Source organism: Elgaria multicarinata, chromosome 2 (assembly GCF_023053635.1).
Source record: "Elgaria multicarinata webbii isolate HBS135686 ecotype San Diego chromosome 2, rElgMul1.1.pri, whole genome shotgun sequence".
Taxonomy (NCBI): domain Eukaryota; kingdom Metazoa; phylum Chordata; class Lepidosauria; order Squamata; family Anguidae; genus Elgaria; species Elgaria multicarinata.
The window spans coordinates 2,686,147-2,710,482 of record NC_086172.1 but is presented as its reverse complement, the minus strand read 5'-3'; the positions used below and the strand labels follow the sequence as shown (position 1 = coordinate 2,710,482).

General features: G+C 42.6%; 1 protein-coding gene across 1 annotated transcript; it reads right to left on the bottom strand.

The window, feature by feature from the left end:
* Nucleotides 1–15,692: 15,692 nt before the first annotated feature.
* Nucleotides 15,693–16,661, bottom strand: LOC134391926 (taste receptor type 2 member 40-like). The gene has a single exon (XM_063115849.1). The coding sequence runs from the start codon at nt 16,659–16,661 to the stop codon at nt 15,693–15,695; it is 969 nt and encodes a 322-aa protein (XP_062971919.1).
* Nucleotides 16,662–24,336: the final 7,675 nt, after the last annotated feature.

Sequence of the window (24,336 nt, the reverse complement as noted above, 5' to 3'; positions counted from 1 at the left end):
ATCCTGAGCGTCCAAGATGGCTGATTAAACGTCCCTTAGTGTTTTCTCCATAACTGTCAAAGTAGTGTGGAAGTAACCTAAAACTTGTTAAAAGTTAATGTATCTGGTTTATGATGTTGTTAAAGGGTTGCTGTACTTGTAATGTTTTTTTTTGTATTTAGCACGTTTACCTTTAGTAGTTTAATGGAGCTTTAGCAGATGCTGTAAGTCCCAGAAGGCTTATAAAACCTCCTATTGTGTTTTCACCATCACTTTAATATTACTCATGTAACCACTTTTAACGTGTTAAATGTTTATGGAGTTGGTAAATGCTTCGTTTAAACTGTGGTTCTACTGTAATAGTTCTAATTTTGTTTTAAAAAAATTATGTTAGGGTTTTAAGGCGTAGAAGACAAAAGTGTTACTGTTACTCTTTAAAACTTCGGCTTTACTGCATTGTAAGTATTATAACTACAATAAAGGAGATAACACTTTTATGTTTTCTTTGCAACAACTTTTTTTGTAAGTGCATGGTAATATACTTTTTTATAATGTACAGTTCTTTCATTTCTTTAATACAACATAATAAAGTTATTTTTTAAAATAAAAAAATATATTTACAAAATAGTTTGTGATCACTGATAATTTTGGAGGGGCTTGTGCTGGTGGACCCTCTTGGAGCACCTGGACCCCAATGGTGCGTTTCAGCTGGCGATTGTCCTCCTCTAATAAGGAGACTCTCCTTTGCAAGCGATGCACTATGAATAGAGTAAGTATAACCGTTAATATTCCATGCAGGAAAGAGGTTATTCACAATTCACACTTAATTTTTTTTTTTTTTTTAAAAAAAACATATTTACTTGTTCTTTTAAACGAACCCTTCAGACAGAGGACAGCTTGCAGCACTGGGTTACTGCTGGAAGTTTGCCCTGACTGCTCAGCTGCAGGAGGATCGAGGGTTGATGTCCCTGAAAGGGGAAGCATGTACTTTTAGTTAAAAAAAACGGATCATCACTCATTACCTTCATGTGTTAAATTATTCTACAGTGTATTGGAATCAGGGATAGACCTGGGTCCTCAGCAACTGCTGGTGATGCTGCCTCAGCAACTGCTGGTGACAGTGGTGGATCTTCACCTTGCTGCTGGCTGTGAGCTGGCTGCATGTCTGAAAAGTAGACAAAGAAGTAGTACGTAAGAGTATTTAACAATTGCTAATGTTTAAGTTTGGCAATAGAAAGTCATAGCTATTTTATTCTATTAAAATATTATTTTAAATAAAGTTAAAGATAATGATATACTGCATTAAAAAAATAAAATGTGCTCTCTTAACTGGAAAATCAAATTTTTTTATTACAATATGTATTGACATTTCTTGTCTTTCTTTACTTAACAAATTTACATTGCTGTTTCATTAAGTTGTTTACAGTCTATATATGTTATGTAATGACACAACTTCATAAGTATAGCAATAGTAATTGCCTTAACATTACAGTAACATGATAGTTATTGACATGATAGTTATTTATTAGAATGTAAGCCTATGCGGCAGGGTCTTGCTATTTACTGTTTTACTCTGTACAGCACCATGTGCATTGATGGTGCTATATAAATAAATAAATAATAATAATAATAATAATAATAATAATAATAATAATAATAATAATATTGTAATGCTCAAACTGCCTTAGATACAGCCAGGTGATCAGACAGGACTGAAATTGTAATGAAGCAGCATATGAAAAAACTAGTAAGTCTTTAAATATAAAAATTGCATTATATTTCATAAGAATATAAACTTACTAGCAGGTCTCCTTTCAAACCAGCTGGGCTCCCCTGCCTCCCGCCACAGCCTATAGAGAGCGTCGAAATGCGCTGGTCTTTGATGCCTTGGGGGTGGCCCTTGGTGTCTTTCCATGGCCTCATAAAATTTACTCTTAATAGTTTTGAACTTCGTGCGGGCTTGGATGGCGCTCCGTGGGTATCCCTCGCCGGTCAGTGTTTGGGCTACTTTTTAAAAAATATGTATTGTCTTTAAATTGGAGCTGCGCATTAGGCGCTCTGCATTGCCTGATTTCTGCAGTTCCTCCAGGAGCAACTCTATTTCATTAACTTGCCAAAAAGCAACTCTCCTGGGGGCCATTTTGTACTATACATGGGGTATAGTACAGGAAGTGGTTTGCTTCCTGAATTACGCCCTCTACAAACCCGGTGAAGTAATTGCAGATAATCGGACATGCGCAGAGATTATAATTTAAAACGGAAGTACAGCTGCCAAAACCATGATTTTATTCAATATGAAAGAACGTTACAGAAATATGCACGAATATGCAGTTCAAAGCACACTAGCCTGCGCTCGGCAGCTAAACACTATACACGCACTCCGCTGCGCTCCATAAAGAGACCATTAAATGTATATGCACTTATGCACATAGCTCAGAACCCTTGAAAACAAGAATTACAACGGGGAATGGCAAAAGAGGGAAGGCTTTGGTAATGGATACCTGCCGCCTCCCCCTCCCTCGCTCGAAAGGTGAAGAGGAAAAATGGCAGCTTTTCGCACCAGAATTGACCCTTGCCCATAGAGTTCAAAGCACACTTGCGTGTGCTCTGCGCCTATACACGATACACAGACTCCGCTGCGCTCTGTATGGAGAATATTAAATGTATATGCACTGATGCGCATAGCTCAGAACCCTTGAAAACAAGAATTACAACGGGGAATGGCGAAAGAGGGAAGGCTTTGGTAATGGATACCTGCCCCCTCCCCCTTCCTTGCGCGAAAGGTGAAGAGGAAAAATGGCGGCTTTTCGCGCCAGAATTGACCCTTGCCCATAGAGTTCAAAGCACACTTGCGTGTGCTCTGCGCCTATACACGATACACAGACTCCGCTGCGCTCTGTAAAGAGCCTATTAAACGAATATGCACGGTGAAGTAATTACAGATAATCGAACATTCGCAGGGATAATAATTCAAAACGGAAGTACAGCTGCCAAAACCAGATTTTATTCAATATGAAAGAACGTTACACAAAACATAAAGTCGCGGAGAGAGAGAATACATCAACAACATAGCTATTATAGTTCAGTTTAATTTTACCGACGCAACTCCCTCTGGCACCACAAGTATGTGCAAATTGCATCCCTAACCTCTGTTCCCTCAGCTAGACGCTCGTTTGCATCATTAACATAGGCTTGTCCTAGGGTCGCCAGTGTAATACGGTTTAGATGTCCGTCTCTGTTAATGATTGCGTAACCTCTGGCTTCACAGATGTTGTGCATAATTACGCAAGCCGTAATAACTGAGGGAACATTTTCCTCAGCCACTTCTAGCTGAGAACTGAGGCACCGCCATCTGTTCTTCAGCCACCCAAAGGCACGTTCGACCACGTTCCGGGCACGGCTGAGGCAGTAGTTGAAGTGAGCTTGCGGTGGCTCTAGATTACCTCCATAGGGCTTCATAAGCCATTTCCGCAACGGATAAGCCCCATCAGCAACAATGAAAGGCGGCACTTCGACGTCCCCAATTCTCCAGACCTCATTTGAGGGGCAAAAAAGTCCTGCATCCATTGCCTCAAAGAGGGATGAATTTCTGAAGACATGGGCATCGTGGTTCCTTCCACTCCACCCCACGTCAATATGGGTGAAGCGGCCAGTGTGGTCCGTAGTCCCCTGCAGAATCATGGAATAATAATTTTTGCGATTGATGAAATCGTTGCCTTGCCTTATGGGACAAACTATTTCAATATGGCATCCATCGGTGGCTCCGCAGGCTCCCCGAAATCCCAATGCTGCAAAGCCGTCCATTACCTGTATTTAAAAATGATAGTCAATTTTTAAACCACCAGTAATGTTAACATAGATAATGTTATTAAACGTATATGCACTGATGCGCATAGCTCAGAACCCTTGAAAACAAGAATTACAACGGGGAATGGCGAAAGAGGGAAGGCTTTGGTAATGGATACCTGCCCCCTCCCCCTCCCCCTCCCTCGCGCGAAAGGTGAAGAGGAAAAATGGCGGCTTTTCGCGCCAGAATTGACCCTTGCCCATAGAGTTCAAAGCACACTTGCGTGTGCTCTGCGCCTATACACGATACACAGACTCCGCTGTGCTCTGTATGGAGAATATTAAACGAATATGCACTTATGCGCATAGCTCAGAACAATTAAAAAAAACTTTAAAAATGGGAATGCCAAAAGACTGAGGAAAATTGAACGTCATTTTCACTTGTGCATCCAATTCTTCTTAGAAGAAATAAGAAATACCTTTCGATGATCGCCAAGATAGACTGTGCGACGAAGAAGAACTAGCTCCATTGCCAAGCACACTTCAACAAAGACCTCGCCAACTGTCGAGCGGCCAACCCCAAACTGCTCTGCTGCATTTTTATAGAATCCCGGGTTAGCCAGCTTCCAAATAGCAATTGCCACATGCTTAGCCACTGAAAGCGGCTGCCTCATGACCGTCTGGTTCCTCTGGAGTGCAGGAGTCAGCTCAGCAACGATTTCAAACAGCGTGGCTCGAGTCACCTTGAAGCTCTCGATCCACCTTTCGTCGTTCCATACTTTCAGAACTAAATTCTCCCACCAGTCCTTGCTACTGGGACGGACCTAGTAGCGTCTGAAAAAAGCAGGGAGATGAATGAACTCGGTGCCTAACACAACAAAGTTCCTCTCCTGCTCCAGCTGCTGCAAGAACAGCATCCTCCGTCTCTGGTGCATTTTCAGGATTTTAAGGAGTCGCGAGTGGCGACGGTGGTAATCATCCTCGAGCACAGACAGTGCTCGAAGAGCACATAGGAGTAAATTGATGGAAACAGCCATGATGCTGACTAACCCCATTTGGCTATCCATCTTCTCCACAAAGATCACAACGAACGACCAAACAGGGAATTCTGGGTTTGGAGGAATTATTTAAAAAAGAGAGGGAGCAAGAGAGAACGTCACAAGCATCCCCCCAAGCCAGCCCCTAAGAAACGCCCACTTGGGACGGAAGGGACAGAAGTGTGAACCGCTCAGACGAAACGAAACGAAAGAAAAGCCGCATCAAGCAATAAGAAAGAGCCGCCTCATATAGGAACGTTCTTAAAAAAGGTGACCTGAAGCGATTTCGGAACGACGTGTGGATCCACCCCCCGTCTCACTTTTAGCCATTCTAAACAAATTAATAGCAAGCAAACCGCACGACAAAAAGGTCTGAACATCTCCACAAATGACCCCCAACCACCACTCTCTAAGCAGATCAATCCGTGGAAAGCGGATCAATCCACTTGCAGTCGCTTCTCTTAGCTATGCTTCGCTAGCCACCCGACTCACTTCTCCTCCGCTTTTAACAGGCGAAGCACCCTGCTCCATTATCGCTTCTAAGAACCGAAAAGAAGCAGAGCACAGCTTTATTATTTACCCAAAGAGTGCAAAAGCTTAGCGAATATTTTTTGTTTATATATGACATAAGTGTTTCAGAAAAGTGAGTCTTACAAAATTCCAGTGGTGGGGGGCTGCGTGATGACATCATCAATATGATTGCTGCACTATTATGTAAACCGCCCAGAGAGCTTTGTCTATGGGGCAGTATATAAATGTAATAAATATTATGCAGTTGCCACATTTAAATATGCATAACTTCTCACCCATTTATGCTACAGAGATGAATTTTTTTGCAATGTTTCAAATTTAATTACAAATACTTTTTGTAATTACACATTTTTGTTAACTCCATTAGTTTTTGAGATAATTTCGTTTGAACATATAAAAACAGTGTTCACATTGGTTATCAGTGACGTTTAACCATTATTTACTAAAAAGCTATATGACTTTCGAAGGAATACTCAAGAACAAAAAAGTTGCATTTGCTTAAGAAAATGTATAATAACATGAGGTTTAACACAACGCTTAGGGAATTATGAGTGATATCTCGTTATACGTTCACTTTCTCAGGATTGTATGATTTTTACAGTTTATCATACAGGGCTTTCATTTCAAAAGTATCCACCATAAATAATATCTCTCGATCTGCTGCATAGATCATTTTGAACAAGTTCAACTGTAATTTTTACAGTTGAACATGTTCAAATGTTCTTTGCAAAATTTCAAACACAACAAATATGATGAAATATTTAAAAAGGACAATTTATTACATTGAATTGTTTTTAACAAATGTTTTTAAAATCTTCAGCAAAAATGTACAATTTACAAAATAAAAACTATGTTCTGTGAGAAGGGTTAACAAAAAAGATTTGTTTCAAGATTTTCGGGGAGTGTTGGACCATCGTACCATTTTATGTGGTACCTGCCATTTTCCAAGTACCAGCCATGTTCAGTAGGATCAAGGCCATCATCAGGTTTTCTACAATCTGCTCATTTCCACAGCTATGACATTGAATTGCTTCTTTTAAACTTTTGGATCAAAGTAGGTTTAGATGGAGGCAGCTAAGCTTTTGCACTCGCTGGGGTAAACAAATCCTGACTGGCTCTGGGACTAATAAGAGAACTTTTAAAAATTATCTGGGAAACATGAAGGTTGGTATCTCTAACTCTTTAGGGAACTTGAAGAATGGAATCATTAAAATAAAAAGATAAACTTTATGCCCAATATAATAAATTTTAGCATACCATTTATTCTCAGTGTAACTTCTACTCATGTGGGTCCTATGGGGCTTAATTAGAATAAACTTGCAAAAACATAACCTGAACAAAGTATGTCTTTAGGAAGCATCAAATTACAGTAATAAGCCACAATTAGTCCTTCTATGTCCAAACAACAAAAATATATGGATCTCTTTGGTGTCTTTGATGTCTCAAGGTGCTAAGTATTTCAGAAGTCCCTTTCGTAGGTTTTCTTAATTTCAATTCACAGGGCAATCCCCAATTTATAACTCAACTTTGTTGTTCAAGGTATTAGCCCTTATACAAGGTGATAAGAGCCTATAATTATACAGCACTCTTCTAACATTCAGCTTTCAGCAGAACAAACTGGTTCCCTTTTAAAGTTGTTTCTTCTCTCGCCCTTCCTCTGAGTGAGGACTCCATCCAAGGGACTAAAACATCTACAACGTAGGGGCGCACCAGCACACAAGTTCCAACCACTCTAATTAATAGAAGCTTATCCCCATCTTCCTTTACATAGTTAGAAAGAATTTTGTATTAATGAATAAACCAGTCTACTTAACTCATTGCTATTTAAACATGCTGGAATCACCAGCTGAATTAGAGCAAAGTTAAGCTGAGACCATTTGCAAAAATTAAGGGGCATTTTGATTCCTAGTTGGAATACATTTTACTAGTGCTGTGATCCGCTTCTCTTAGAAGCGATAGTGGAGTGGGGGGCTTCACCTCCGTTATAGGTGAAGGGGAGCGAGTCAAGGGCTAGTGAAGCATAGCAAAGAGAAGTGACCACAAGTGGATCGATCCACTTTTTGCAAAGCGCTCCGCCTGCCATTTTGGATATTTTTTCCCATAGGATTGCATTGCAGAAAAGATTAGCGTATAACTTTTTTGTTTTGAAATCCACATCCCTGAAACTTACTGTGCTTAGAGAGTGGTGGTTGTGGGTCATTTCCAGAGATGTTCAGACTTTTTTGTTCTGCGGTTTGCTTGCTATTAATTTGTTTAGAGTGGCTAAAAGCGGGAGGGGGTAAGGTTTTTTTGAAGCGATGAGAGGCAGATTCAACTTCCAATCATGATGAGAAATGATCACCTCATGTGAAGCATTCTCCAATCCCAATGTTGGAGGGGAGACTAAGGCAGACTCACCCAGAGACCCTTTTCCTTTCTGTCTCTTTGTGGGCTTGGACTTCATGGCGAGAGGAGTTAGTTCTGTGCTGCAGTTGTGTTTCGGAGGAGATATAGGATTAGTAGGATTAGGATTTATCTTGGGTTGTGTGTTTGTTTGTTTTTTCTGTTTGCTTAGCTTGCTCTGTGTATAAACTTTTAATTTTTGGAGTGTTTGTTTGTTTGGTTTCCCAATCCAACCCCAACTCCAACCCCTTCCCTGTGTTCTGTGACTGTGTTTCATCTTCCTTCTTGCTTCTATATAAAAAAAGTTTTTAAAAATACCAAAAAAAATTATCCTCTCTTTCTTTCTCTTACTCTGTGTGTGTGTGTTTCTTTGGACTGTATGTGATTGTGTGAGTGTGTTTGCCATGCAGTGTTAAGTGCAATAAGCATTCAAATAAACTTTGTGCAAAGCATGTACACTTGTGCCATTTCCCCAAATAATAAATACAATTATTATTATTATTATTATTATTATTATTATTATTATTATTATTATTTCATAATGAGAAAAGGCAGCAGGTGCCCGTCTGTGGCTGGGCGTGCTGAAAGCAGTGGGCAAGGCAAGGCAAGGCAAGGCTGGCACCAGTAAGCAGGCAGCCTCTCCTGCTGTGAAAATCAAACGGGCAAGTCCTTGGCTGGCTGCTCCTCGACAGAAGCAGGAGAAGAAGCAGGCAGATGAACCCGCTTCTCCAACTTGCACCCAGTGTTCTCTTTTTGAGGGTGGGAGAAGTGCCCCTTTCAGAGGCAGGCAGCAGCAGCAGCAGCGTTAGTGCTGTTGGAGGAGGAGGAGGAGGAGGAGGAGGAGGACAACTATCCCCAACTCCTTCATTATTGTTTGAGGCCATGAGCCCACTGATGGACCTGTCTCCAGAACTCATAGACGAGGTCCTCAGCACAGCGGAGGAGCAGGAGGAGGAGGCGGTGGTCCTCTAGGATGTGGGTGATGAGGAGCAGCAGCAGGCCGAGACTCTCTCCCCAGTCTCATCCAACCCCTCTTCCTCTGTAACCCCTGTTTCTGTGGCGACACCAGAGAGCTCAGGTGGGCAATTGGTGTCACCATGGAAGTTAAAGACAAGCATAGTGTGGGACCACTTTGAGGTGGGAGTGGATCCCCGCTTTGCTGTCTGTCACCTAAGCAGGGGTTCAGCAACAGGGCATTATGGAACCAGCAGCTTGAAGATGCATCTGCAGAGGCAGCACCATTCGGTCTTGCTGGGGAAAGAGGCGGGCACTTCAAGGGCGCTGGTGCCAGGAGAAAGCAGAAGGCTACTGCTGCTGCTGGCACTCTAAGCTCTCCATCTTCCGTCCCCATGAGGGTTAGGCAGGCAACCCTCGAGGACATGGGGTGGGGGAAGTATGGAGTCACAAGATGGCGTTTTCCAACGCTCATCCAGTTCACCACCTGCATTGGTGAGATGGTGGCGTTGGACGACCAGCCATTCAGCCTCATTGACAACACAGGCTTCAAGAGGCTGATGGCGCTTATGGTTCTATACTACAAGCTGCCGTGTCGCACCACCCTTAGCAGGCGGGTGGTGCCTTCCCTGTACCGTTCCTGCAGGGAGTTAGTGCTGGTTCATCTGTGCCAGGCAGAGGCATGGATGGTGCACTTCACCTCGGACATTTGGTCCAGCGAGGGCGGAGTGCACGCTTACCTGTCCCTGACGGCTCACAGGTGGGCAGCCGTGGGGCAGGAAGCATCATCCAGCACTAGAGGGACTGGCAAGGAGGGCTACTGCTGGGCCCTCCTCCATACGCAAGTGATGGGCCAGTCCCACATAGTGGCAGAGATTACAGAGGCCATGAACTGTATGGTGGATGGGTGGCTAGCCGGGCACCAACTCACCCGTGGTTTCATGGTCACAGACGGGGGATCCAACATGGTGAAGGCGGTGTGCGATGGCAGATTTGAGGGCGTCCGCTGCATCGCGCATGTCTTGAACCTGGTGGTGAGGGATGGCCTTAGAATGGGCAGTAAGGCCAACTTCGGTCCCCTGTCCGGTATCCGTAACCTCCTGGAGAGCTGCAGAAAGGTGGCAGGGCATTTCCACCACAGTGTCAAGGGCAGTAGATTGCTGCAGGAGAAGCAGGAGGAGTTGAATCTCCCGCAGCACAGGCTAGTGCAAGACGTGGTGACACGCTGGAACTCCACCTATCTGATGCTGGAGTGTATGGTGGAGCAACAGCGTGCCATCCACAAAATGTTCAGGGTCAGGGACATGGGCATCCACCCAGCACTGGGCAAGCAGCAGTGGGACACCATGTCCCAGCTGGTGGTGGTCCTCAAGCTGTTCCTTGAGGCCACTGAGACCCTGAGCACTAGCTCTGCCCTCCTCAGCCAGGTGATCCCTGTATGCAGGCATCTCCAGAAACAGATGGGCGAGTTTCTGGAGTACAAGGATCCCATCATCGGCAGGCGCTTTGAGCCCGAGGTACGCGAAGCGGTGACTAAGCTGAGGGATGGCCTGATGCGGAGCCTGGAGCCCATCCAGAAAGACAGGATCTACATGTTGGCCACCATGTGTGGCCCTCTTTTGAAGGATGGGTTTTGTGGGCTAAATTCCAAGCCACGCTGGGTGGAAGTGCTCATGGGCCAAGTGCGGGTGGCACAGGCCAAGAGGGTGGGGCAGAGTGAGGCAGAGGGGTAGGCCACCACTCCCCACAGCACCACCACCAGCAGCAGCCTCACCTGCATCCCTCCCAGCAGGAGCACAAGCCAGGGGTTTTGGGCACAGGCTCTGCATGCTGTGGTTGGGCGGAGACCCTCCCAGCCATCAGCCAGGATGACGCTGCAACCACCATGCAGTGTTACCTGGCAGAGCCCATGGAGGACTGCTCCATGGACCCCCTGGCCTACTGGTCATCCCACCACCAGATTTGGCCAGACCTGGTGCGGGTGGCCAGTGAGCGACTCAGCTGCCCACCCACCAGTGTTCCAAGTAAGAGGGTGTTCTCTATGGCGGGCGACATAGTGACCCCTCACCGCTCTTGCTTGGAGCCGGAGTTGGTGGAGCAGCTGGTCTTTCTCAAGGGCAATCTGCCCCTGCTGGGATACCCCACCCTCAAGCCCTCGGGGGAGTGACAGGCAGGCTCCCCTATAATTCCACCCCTCCTTTGGTTGGCAGACTATAGTTCAGGCAGGCTTTTTCTTTTTAAAAGTAATTACTATTGCTGTTGTTGTTGTTGTTGTTGTTGTTGTTGTTGTTGTTATTACCATCATTATCCTTAGCATTTTATTTAGTGGCTGCATTTTAGTTCACAAAATCAACTCTGAATCATTTGATTCTTCTTTCAGTCAGGCGATGCCTGGCATCCCTCCCTTCTTCATCTTACATACAGGCAGGCTGTTATAGTATATCTATCCAATTCAGTCTAGTCAGGCTGGCTCTGCATTACTCCTACCACAAGAGTCACCATAGGCAGGCTGAACCTTCCCCTAAAGCAGCACACTTCACGCCTGGGTGGAAATCAGCATCACCCTGAGCCTCTGCAGAAGCTGTAGGCAGAATTTGGGACTGTGTGTATGTGTGACTATGTGACTGTGTTTGCTTTGCTCACACTGCAGAAGCATACCAAAAGTGAGGGCAAAGCACCACATTATACGCCCATCTGTGGTTGGGTGGGGTGCAAGCAGGGGGCAAGGCAATGCCTGGCACCACCACCAGTAGCCAGCCTGCCTCTCCCGCTGTGAAAATCAAACGGGCTAGTCTGGGCTCCTGGCTTTGAGAAGCTATCTCACACTGCAGCTCGTGGCACTCCTTCACTTCACCAGCGCTTTAGGCTGGGGCTGTCCTCCAACTGGAAGGGGTTTTAGACTCCAGCAGTCCACTGGTTGCCCTTTAGAGGTTTCTTCAAGTTCTCTTGACAGAAGTCAAATGGCACGTCCCCACTGTCCTACTTAAGCCTTGTTGCTGTTGCTTCGCTGAGCATAGTTTCACAGTCAGTTCAGTTGGGTACTCGTGACACTTCAACTCATGGCACTCCTTCACTTCTCCAGCGCTTTGGGATTGGGCTGCTGTTCTCCAACTGGAGAATGGGACTTAAACTCCCGCAGTCCACTGGTTGTCCTTTCGATGGTTCTAGTAATGTGTCCTTTAGGTCATTCAAGCTTTCTGAGGGTGGGAAAAGTGCCCCGTTCATAGAGGCGACCATGGAAGAGCTTGCGATTGCAATTGCTTCATTGACCATAGCTTCAGACTAGTTGGGTGCTCATATTTAGGCTCCTGGCTTTGAGAAGCTAGCTCACACATCAACTCGTGGCACTCCTTCACTTCACCACTCCTTTGGCTTTGCCCAGTGGTTCAGCAACCAGTCCACTGGTTGCTCTTTGGTTGTTCTTCCACCTCTCTTGACAGAAGAAGACACATGGCATGTTCACTTCGCTGAGCATAGTTTCTCACAATTAGGTCGGTTGGTGCTCCTGTCTGGGCTCCTGGCTTTGAGAAGTTGTAAGCATGCCCGTCTGTGGTTGGGTGAGGTGCAAGCAGGGGGCAAGGCAATGCCTGGCACCACCACCAGTAGCCAGCCTGCCTCTCCCACTGTGAAAATCAAACGGGCTCACTTGCCACTATGACTTCCCAGAGGTGTCTCCCTGCTGTCAATCCCTCACATCCCAACACAAACATCACAGTTAGGTCTGCTGGGTGCTCCTGTCTGGGCTCCTGGCTTTGAGAAGCTACCTCACACATCAACTCATGGCACTCCTTCACTTCACCATTTGTCTTCCACACTCAAAGAAAACTGCTTCAATAAGTAAAGCAGCATCAGGGCACTACGGAACCCCAACCAAGTCCAGATTTTGTTTGTAAGCTTTTAGCTAGCTCTCACTTGGTCCTTGGGCTGCTCCTATGTAGGTTCCTGGCATTCAGAAGCTACTTCACACATCAATTCGTGGCAATCATTGACTTCACCATCGCTGTAGGCCTGGGCTGTTCTCCAACTGGAATGGGACTTAGACTCCAGAAGTCCACTGGTTGTTCTTTGGAGGGTGCTGGTTGAGGATTGATTTCTCCAGGTCATCTGACACGTCCACTTTGTGGTACTGGAATGCTATACAGGTGGATCATCCAGCAAAGTTAATGCTCCAAGCCACAGCATGGTGGATGGCTGCATCATCTTCCATACTCAAAGTAGCTGCTTCACTAACTAAAAGCAGCAGCAGCATGGGACTATGGAACCCAAACGAGGTCCGGCTTCTCTAGCTCCTCTCACTACATTCACCGAGTATTTCTTGCAAGCAGCAGAACTGCTGCTTTCCCACCCCTCCTTTCTCATTCTGGTTTTCCCAATTCAGTCAGGCAGGCTTTAATGTGGTTCAACTTCATATTGTTGTTGTGATTGTTATTATTAATATTAGTAGTAGTACTGCTAGAATTCTTGTTACTATTATTATAATTGTATAATGGCTGTGATGACAGTGCAGTCAATCAACTCTGAAGCAAGGAAGACAAAGGTTTACTCTTCTCCTCCTATTCCCCTATTAGTTATGGGTTGTGAAAGACATCTGTCTGTGCTGTTTCCGCCTAACAGGGCTGGTTTGCAATACTGGCCTGGAATGGAAACAATCCTTGGCTCACTTACTTGTGACTGCAGAAATGCCTGCCTGCCTGTGCCCACCTCTCTGCCCACCTGCATGGGAGCTGTCCCTGTGGGGCAGCTGGATCTGTTTGGAATGACTTCCCCAGAAATCTATGGCTTACCTGCGCAAGGTACCAGCTCCCTTGTGCCCGCCTGCCAATGCCTGCCTGTGCCCGCACCACCTGTCTGCCGAAAATCAGTGGATGCTCAGATTTGCTTGAAGCTTGGCATGAATGTGGATACGTAGATAAGCTCTCATGGTGCTGATTTTGAGGTTTCTAACATTAACAGAAAAAAGTTATAGGTGTTTGGATTTTAATGCAAGTCTAAAGAGGGGGGAAACGGAGCTCCGATCTGGATCCGGAGCTCCGCAGTGCAGCGAAGTGGATCATAGGCGGATCAATGCGGGGTGGAGTGGACCCTATCCGGAAGTTGTGGATCAGGATTCGGAGCGGATCAGGGGGTCCGTGCACAGCCCTACATTTTACACAATTATCATTACCTCTGTTCAACAAGGTTATGAAATATAATCCAAAGAGGTTTCTTAAAGTTTATAGAATTTCAGACACAGGACTTTTTATTTTATTTTTTATTATTATATTCATGTCCCCCACTGTTTCTCCTCTTGCAAGGAACCAAGGTGGCTTACATGGTCATTCACTTCCTCCTCCTCTTTATTTTATCCTCACAACGACCCAGTGACATAGAAAGTATGCGAACCACTATTATCATTATCAAAATCATCATCATCATCATCATCATCATCATCTGTCTTTCCTTCCAGGAGCCCAAGGCAGAATACATGACACTCCTGCATCTTATCCTCACAACAACCTTGTGAAGTTGGTTAGGCTGAGAATCAATGACTGGCCTGAGCAAATAAGGACTAGAACTCTGACCTCCTGAGTCCCGGTCCAACACTAGCCACTAACTCACAATCCTGAATATGCTTCTGGAGTGCTGCTACGAGGATTAATTAATGAAAGCAAGTATAGAGGAATGACATGGGTAGGCCTTTAGCTCAGTGGGAAGATCACTGAGGTCTGCATTGCATGAGCAAGAAGAGCCCAGACTCACCATTCACGTATGGGCACAATTCTACATCTATAGTGAGAGCACCTTACATTATCATTTACATATTTGAATCACAATTGCAAAATGGGTATTCAAAACATTCATTGATGCATTACATCCACTCAGTAGGCCTATTGCAGATATATGCACAATACAACACGGGGGGAAACAATAGGGTGACCATATTTTGGAAACCAAAAAGGAGTGCAATATGGCCGCCCTCAGGAGGTGTGGCCAGCCCAACATGCCCACCCCCAAGGTGGGGCCAACTCAATATGTCTGGCCCCCAAGGGGGCGTGGCCTCGGCCACATTTATTTATTATTATTGCTTTTATATCCCACCTTTTTCCCTGCAAGGAACCCAAGACAGCATACATAATCCTCCTCCTCCTCTCCACTTTATCCTCACAACAACAACCCTGTGAGGTGGGTTGGGCTGAGAGTCTGTGACTGGCCCAAAGTCACCCAGTGGGTTTCCATGGCCGAGTGGGGACTAGAACCCGGATGTCCTGACTCCCAGTCTGGTACTCTAGCCACTACACCACACTGGCTCTCACACATGTCTAATTCTACACTTTACAATTCAGACAAAAATGTAAATATTCCCCACCCCAATATAATTCCTTGTGCCATGGAGATAATAGATTACTTATAGGATTACCATATGGAAAGGAGGACAGGGCTTGTGCATCTTTAGCAGTTGTTTAGAAAGGGAATTTCAGCAGGTGTGCCGCACCTGGTAATAGTCCCTGTTCATCACAACAGTTCAAGCTGCAGGAGCTATCCTGCAGCTTTAACTGCTGAAATCCCCTTTCAATACTACTGTTAATGATACAGGAGCCCTGTCCTCCTTTTTATATGCTGATCCTATCAACAACAGCTGTCCCCAACCTGGTGCTTCCCAGATGTTTCAGACCAACTCCTATCAAATCTATAAAACAAGGCCATTATCACCACCATTAGCAATATATCACCATCATTAGCAATATCATCATTATCATCATCCATCATCCATTTATTTTCATTGTTTTAAGCACACAGCAGGCAAATCAGACTGGAACACTGGTATAATAGAAAGACAAAATTGCTTCATTGTCTTTCAGTCCACAGAATTTAAATTTAATGTAACATCTTTGTTTTCTTTTCAAACTTTTCTTACTTCTGGATTACACCAATATAAACTTGTGTTACGTTTCGGGAAAAGCTTATCCTTCAAAAAAAAATGGTGAATTTACACATCAGTCATTTTCAGTGAAAGACAGGATAAATCTCAGAACAAATTCCTTTTCAAAACATGGACATGTGCCTGATATAATGCATGACTCTGCTAAAACCCCTTTTTAATTTGGGATTTCCCCCAACCAGGATGATAGATTGTACTGAAGGACATGCATAGACAATGAAGATGCAAAGCTGATTTGTAGGACTTTTCTCTGGAAATATATTTGACAGAAGGAGCATCAATGATACAAAATTAATGACATCAGTGATCAAGAGAGACATGATAGTTTTCACTGCCTGAAAATGGGCAGCCATGCTTGGGTTGCTGAAACTGGCCAGGCTCTTCTGTATCTGGTGAGTTTGTCTCCACAGAGAAAAGAGCAAGAGAAACGTTGATGTGGTCAGTATGAAGAAAACCACTGAAAACCCAGTGCCACAGTATAGAAACAGATTAAACAAATTTGTTTGTACACTAATGCCTTCAAGACTGTGGTTTCCCAACACATCAAAACTATTATTATTTTTTCTGCAGGTAATACTGTAAATACCACTAAAGAAAGGGGAAGTGTTGACCAGTGATCCAAGCACAGAAACCAGGAGCAACCAGGGTACTAATTTGGAGATTCCCATCTTCAGGCGGATGAAGATGTGGTGCTGGAAATTAGCAATCTTTATACAGTAAAATGAACACAGGCAGGCGGAGAAGCAGAGGCTGGTACAAGTTAGAAACCAGATGGCAGCTTTCAATGTTTGGTACACATTGGTGACCTCAAATGTCCAAGGAAAGATTGCTTCCCAGAAAATCTTTACCGAAAGTATGCACAAGTAGAAAAATCTAGAGATCCCCAGAGCAGTCAAGATTTTATCAATGGATTTCAGATGTCTGCTTTTGATCCCATTAATGCAATTCACTGCAACAATAAAAGCATTCAGTGACATCCCAACAACAGCCTCAACTGCTGAGAAAACTAAGTAGATTATAGTTGAGAGTGGAGGATTGCCAGTTTTTGGAACGTTGCACCCTTCGGCTTCCATTCTTTCAGATAGTCTGACTGAGAGGTATCAGCCTCTGCTTTGGGGATGGCACTTGCATGCAAAATGAAAGTGATGCTCTTACAGAGTATCTATTTCATCCTGATTTGCATTCTTCCACAAGGGTGTGATACAGAATAGCCAACAATCTTGTCAAGAACAAAGGAACAGCTTTCACAACACTTTCATCACAATCTGCCAACCCACTAAAGCTTCTAAAATAGCCCTCCCTGGACCCCCTGGACTTTAATAATTACAGACCAGTATCAAATCTTCCATTTTGGGGCAAGGTGATCAAAAGGGCAGTTATCTTCCAACTCCGAGCAGTCTTGGAAGATACAGATTCTCTAGACCCATTTCAAACTGGCTTCAGAACAGGATACAGAGTTGAGACCGCTATGGTCGCCTTAGTGGACCATATTCCACAATCTTCCAAATTGTGGAAGATGGTGTTTTTGGAGATTGAAGAAATTGTGGGAATGAAGATAGAACGAACACCAAAAGTTGCATTACTGTCACTATTTGAACATTTAAAATGTAAAAAAGAAATTAAGGAATTGATAACGAATTTGCTGACTGCAGCAAGATTGATTGTAGCTAGGAACTGGAAGATTCAAGGGGAATATTCTATTGAAGAATGGTACAAAGAAGTATGGGATATAGCTATTAACGATAAATTGACTTGTAATATTAAATGAAGAAGAGGTATAGCTAAAACAAATGATTTGAAGGAATATGGAAACAGTTCCTAACATTTGTGTTTTCTAAGGGAAGTGGGAAACCGCCAGCAGAGGAAAGTATGAGATTTTGGAATCAGGAATGAGATCCCGAGGTGGGGGGTGCACTTATATGTTAAGTTTGATTATGTTATTCAGATATGATATTATGTATTCAACATTTACTCAACATTTATGTAGTATGTTGTTCTTTTTAATGGTAATGTTGTATGTTTAAGTATTGTAGAAAATAAAAAAATAACAATAAAAAAATGGTCGCCTTAGTGGATGGTTTCGCAAGAGTATTGACAGGGGGAGTGTGTCCCTGTTGGTGCTTTTGGACCTCTCAGCAGCTTTTGATACCAACGACCATGGTATCCTTCTGGAGCACCTGAGGGGATTGGGAATTGGGGACACTGTGTTCCAGTAGTGTTCCAGATGGTGATGCTTGGGGATAGGTGGTTCTCAAAGAAGGAGCTGTTGCATAGCGTACCACAAGGTGCCATCCTTTCCCCAACGATGGTCAACATCTACATGAAACCGCTGGGAGAGATCGTCCGGAGGCATGGAGCGGGGTGCTATCAGTATGCTAATGAGATCCAAATATATTTCTCTATGCCTTCGACAACAGCGTCAGCTAAGGATAGTGTGTCTCCTCTGAATGAATGCTTGGAGGCGGTAATGGGTTGGATGAGGAAAAACAAATTGAAGCTGAATCCAGACAAGATGGAGGTGCTTACTGTCAAGGACCATAACCTGGGTTTCAAAGTGTGTCAACCAGTTCTGGATGGGGTTACATTCCCCCTGAAAGATCGCATTCACAGCTTGTGAGTGCTTCTGGATCCATCGCTCCAAATGACAGCCCAGATAGGTGTGCCGAAGGCAGGGGCAGAACCAAGGATAATCTTGCCAAATACTGGTTTTTAGTAAAGGATGTAATGGGGTGCTATGAGAAACCCCATATTGTATACAAAAGAACAGAAAGTATAGGGGATCGTATAATTAGGAGTAACACAGCTAAAACAATTACCACCTTGAGTACGCAGTCCCTTCTACCAGGATCGGGTCCACCTGCAGGACATTTTCCATGTGGACATTGCAAATACTGCAGTCACTCTCTCAAATTAAAACACTTCGTGAATCCAATAGATAATAGAGAGTATTCTTTGAAAGATTTCACCACGTGCAATACCACATTTGTGGTATATGGCATAATCTGTCCCTGTGAAAAGCTATTCATTGGCAAAACTACAAGAAGTGTCAAAATCAGGATAGGTGAGCATATTAGCAAGATCAAACGTGGAGTAAAAGAAGCACCACTTGTTCACCACTGGAAAGAAAAAACACACAAATTAAAAGACCTATCCTTCTGGGTTAAAGAAACAATAAAGAATAAATATGATAGGATCCTTTTAGAGAGAGAGGCCAGATGGATGATTAGGCTAAATACGATCAGCCTCTCTGGCCTCAATGAATCCTTGGAACTATCAGCAATGTTATAATAAACAGCTGTTCTTCCCTAGTTGTTCTATACATCTCACATCTCTCTGTACCAGTCAAGCCTATGATTTTATTGAGCAGACAACTGTAAAAACCTTTTTGAGTAAGTACTTGAATTTTATTTGTGTAACATAGATGATTCTTCACTGTTTGTTATACTTTGTATAGTCACATTTATAGGCTGAATAATTATGTATTTTAACTTTTTGTTTTTAATATGTATGTCTCTTTATACTTATCATTTTAAACTGTTTTCTATCATGATATTATGGCCTTTGCTAGAGGAGGGGTTAGCCTGGTGCGAGGCCCGGGCTCTTCCCTGTGCATCCAGATGACGCCCAGGGGGTTCTGGGCTCAGGCAGGGGTCAAACCTCCCTGGCCCCAGGGTAGCTGGCACTGCTTGTGGCCTGGTATTTCCTGCGGTCTCAGGCTGAGCCCAAGTCCGCCGGTTTTTCCAGCTACCGCATTTACTTGTGAGTAGCCAGGAAAAGTGGTGGATGGCGCGCAGCACTCCACAGGAGCGCTGCGGCGTTCAGGGCGGGGAGGGGATGGGGGGGAAATGGAGCCAGAGGGGATGGGGGAAATGGAGCCTGGGGGAGCCAGGGGGATGGGGGGAATTGGAGATCGCGGGGGGGGGGGCAATTGCAGCCAGGGGGGGGAAGTCGGGGCAGGGGGGGGAGTGGGGAACTTTTTTTTTAAAGCCTACCTCAGTCCCTGGTGCACTCCTGTGCACCCGGCCCCTTTAAAACATTAAACAAAATGGCTGATGCGACGGGGCGTTCCTTTACCCTGTCGCGCTACTTCTAGCACAGGCTGGCCCCTCCTCACCACCGAATTTTAAGGTAGGTCTAGCAAAGGCCTATGTATTTCAAGGCATAGCTGCTTGGAAAGTTTATTCTTTATTCTTTTTTCTATTGTAAATATTTTGTTACAAAATATTTTTTTTTGTTCTCAGATAGCCTTGAGGAAGGACATTTTTTATCCAAAACGTGTAGGCTACCTTCATTAAATATTTTTCTATACAAATAATATTTTGCAAGATTATCCTTGGTTCCACCCCTGCCTTTGGCTTGTTTTTCTCACTCCCTCATGGGGTTTCCCTTCTCTTCCTGCATCAGATAGATGTGCCAGCTAGGAGTGCCTACTATCAGCTTCAGCCAAAACGGCAGCTGTGCCCCTTCCTAGAGTTGAAAGACCTAGAATCATAGAATAGCAGAGTTGGAAGGGGCCTACAAGGTCATCGAGTCCAACCCCCTGCTCAATGCAGGAATCCACCCTAAAGCATATCTGACAGATGGTTGTCCAGCTGCCTCTTGAAGGCCTCTAGTGTGGGAGAGCCCACAACCTCCCTAGGTAACTGATCCCATTGTCGCACTGCTCTAACAGTCAGGAAGTTTTTCCTGATGTCCAGCCGGAATCTGACTTCCTGTAACTTGAGCCTGCTATTCCACGTCCTGCACTCTGGGAGGATCGAGAAGAGATCCTGGCCCTCCTCTGTGTGACAACCTTTAAAGTATTTGAAGAGTGCTATCATGTCTCCCCTCAACCTTCTCTTCTCCAGGCTAAACATGCCCAGTTCTTTCAGTCTCTCTTCATAGGGCTTTGTTTCCAGACCCCTGATCATCCTGGTTGCCCTCCTCTGAACACGCTCCAGCTTGTCTGCGTCCTTCTTGAATTGTGGAGCCCAGAACTGGATGCAATACTCTATTTTTTTTTTTTTTTAATAATTTTTATTCATTTTCAACACTATATAAACATAAATGAACATTTCCAAAATATAATTGAAACAAACACAATAAGAAAAAGAAATACATCAAATATCTGCTTCATACATATTGAATAATTGTTGAGTGCAAATATCAAAAACTATTACATATGCCTTGTCACACTACAACATTTTCATTCTTAACATAAAAGTGCACCCCCCACCTCGGGATCATTCTTGAGTCCAAAATCTAATCGTTTCTTCCGATGGTGGTTTCCCATTTCCCTTAGTAAACACGAACACTAGGAACTGTTTCCAAATTCCTTCGAACTCATTTATTTTAGTTACGCCTTTTCTCCACTTAATATTACATGTCAGTTTATCATTAATGGCTATATCCCATACTACTTTATACCACTCCTCAATAGAATATTCCCCTTGGATCTTCCAGTTCCTAGCTATCATCAATCGTGCTGCAACCAACAAACTCGATATCAGCTCTATAGTTCCTTTTCCACACTTTATATCTTCAAATAGTGACAGCAATGCTATTTTTGGTGTTTGTTCTATTTTCATTCCCACTATTTCTTCAATTTCTGAGAACACCATCTTCCATAATCTTTGTACATATTTGCATTGCCACCACATATGTAAATACGTTCCTTTTTCCCCACATCCTCTCCAACAATTTGCTGAATGTTGATCACTTATCTTATTCAATCTAACCGGGGTTAGGTACCACCTCCATAAAATTTTAAAATAATTCTCCTTTATTCTTACTGATAAACTTCTCAACACTCTTTGTTTCCATAGTCCCTCCCAGCTCTGTCGCCCTATTTGTATCTTCAAATCTGATTCCCAAATCACTTTCTCTGTATTCTCTCTAAACTCCTTCTCTAACAATATTTTATATATTTCACTCATTAATCCTTTTGAAACTATACTACCTCCTTTTCCTTTCTCCTTACTTACTACTAATTCTTCAAACCTCGTCATCTTTCTGCACATTCTATTATCTTTAATCCACTTTTTATTCCATTGTTCTAATTGACCATATTCTAGCCAAGATAGCTTCTTCTCCTTTAACAAATTTTCCATATCTTCTCTTGTTTTAATATCTCTTACCCAATCCTTTAATTTTATTTTATTTTTCTCTTTTAATATTTTACATAATCTACCCTTTAGATCCTCTGGGAAATTCTTTAACATTATTATCGGTGCTAAGGGAGAGTTGCTCGGAAGCAGCTTCCCTTTAAATTTGCTCCAAATTTCCCATTGAGTCCTCAGGAGTGGATTATCTATACTTCCAACCCATTTTCTTCCTCCATCTTTAAAAAAAACATTCTCCAGATTCATCTCTACCTTACTTATGATTTTTTCTTCCATCCAGTATAAATCTCCTACTCCCATAATTGCTTCTACAACATGTCTTAATCTATTTGCTACGTAGTATAATTTTATGTTTGGGAGACCCATTCCCCCCTTTTTTTGGCTTAGGTACCAATTATTTTTATTCACTCTTGCTCTCTTTTCTCCATTACAATATTTATTAATAATATTTTGCCAACTTTTTATCTCGGTTTCTGATATTTTTATAGGTAGCATCCTAAATACGAAATTAATTTTAGCTAGTATCTTCATTTTTATCAAAGCTATTCTCCCAAACCAAGATAAATTTAATCTTTTATATTTCTCCAATTTCTCTAATACCTCCTTCTTTAACCTCGTTAAATTTTCCCTTTCTAAATTCTCTAGATTTTTTGTAATTTTAATTCCCAAGTATTTAATCTCATTCTTAACTTTCAATTCCATCCCCTTAAATTCCCAATCCTTTTCTTCCTTCTTAGTATAGTTAAACAACATCATCTCTGATTTAGACCAATTTATTTTTAACCCTGTAATTTCCTCAAATTCCCTCAACTGATATTTAATTCTTTCTAATTTTCTTAATGGATTCTTAATGGTCAATAAAGTATCATCCGCAAACATGTTTAGCTTTATCTCCCTTACCTCTCCAATTCCTTCTAATTCTTTATCCTCCCTTAGTGCCTTCGCCAAAACTTCCATAACCATTACAAAAAGGACCGGCGAGAGCGGACATCCTTGTCTTGTTCCTCTGGCTAGTCGTATCTTTTCAGTAAGTCCGTCATTTACCACCACTACCGCCGTATTTTGGGAATATAACTGTTCTATTACATTTTTAAATTTATTTCCAAATCCCAATTTATCTATAATACTCTTTAGTGCCTGCCAGCTCACACAATCAAAAGCTTTAAAAATATCTAATGCCATAATACCTGCCTTAATATTTGCTTTTTTTATTACATTTATTACATTTAAAACTCTACCCACTAAATTATGCATATGTCTTCCTACCACAAACCCACATTGATCTGCTCCTATATATTCTGCCAAAAATTTATTTAATCGTTTGGCCATAATAGATGTAAAAATTTTAGCATCCTGATTTATTAAAGAAATAGGTCTATAAGAATCAGGATTAGTCAAATCTTTATCTGGTTTTGGGATCAGAATTATCACTGAATGTTCCCATGATTCAGGTATCTTCTCTCCTGATAATATCCTATTATAAAGTTCCATTAATTTTGGAACTAAACAATCTTTGAAGACCTTATAATATTCTGGACCCAAACCATCTGCTCCTGGTGATTTACCCACTTTTAACTTATCAATAACTTCTTCAACTTCTCTTTGAGTTATTACTGACTCCATTAACTCCTTATATTCTGATTTTATTTCCTTCTTTATAAACCTTCCAATATACTCCTCCACCTTTCCTTGTTGAATTTCTTTACCCTTGTACAATTCCTGATAAAATTCCTGAAAAATTTTTATTTTAGCTTTCATTGCATGACAATAATTCCCTCGACTATCTTTCAACGTTTCTATCCCATTCCTCCCTTTTTCTTTTTGTGTGAGCTTGGCAAGCAACCTCGAGTTCTTATCACTGTTTTCAAAATATTCCCTTTTCATATACATTAAATTCTTTTGAATCTCTTCTATATTTAAGTTTTCTAATTGTTTCTTCTTAGCTTGTATTTCCACTAATTTATATTTATCTTTACTTCGCCAATATCTTTCCTCCAAATTTTTAATTTCTATCTCTAACTTTTCCTGTTCTGCACGTTGTTGTCTTTTTAAACTACATGTTTCTCTAATACAGATTCCTCTTGCTACAGCCTTCATGGTGTCCCAAATGACTGACCCAGCTGTTCCTCCTTTTTCATTAATTTCCCATGCCTCCGACAGTTCCTTCCGAATTTTATCTACTATTTTATTGTATTTCAATATCTTTGTGTTCAACTTCCATCTATATGCCTCTTTATAATCTTTCTTAACTGTAAATTCTAAACTTAACAAGGCATGATCGGTTACTTTTATTACCCCCATTTCCATTTTACAAATCCTCGTTGCAAAGTCTTTTGAAACAAATATATAATCTATCCTGGAGTATGTATGATGAACTGGGGAAAAGTATGAAAATCCAGGCCTATTCCCGTAAAGTAAGCGCCACGAATCTAAATAATCATTTTCTTTTACTAATTTATTCAATATAGTCATATTGTTCCTCTTTTCAGCATTAGTGGGATTTGACCTGTCCCTTTTATTATCCATAACCATATTAAAATCCCCAGCTAATAATGCACACCCCTCCTTAAATTCTTCTATTTCTTTGAACAGCTTTATAAAAAATTCTCTATGCCTCTCATTTGGGGCATAAACATTAATCAAAGTA

Coding starts and splice junctions, on each gene's coding strand:
- LOC134391926 (XM_063115849.1), bottom strand. CDS start 16,661: ATGGAAGCCGAAGGGTGCAACGTTCCAAAAACTGGCAATCCTCCACTC.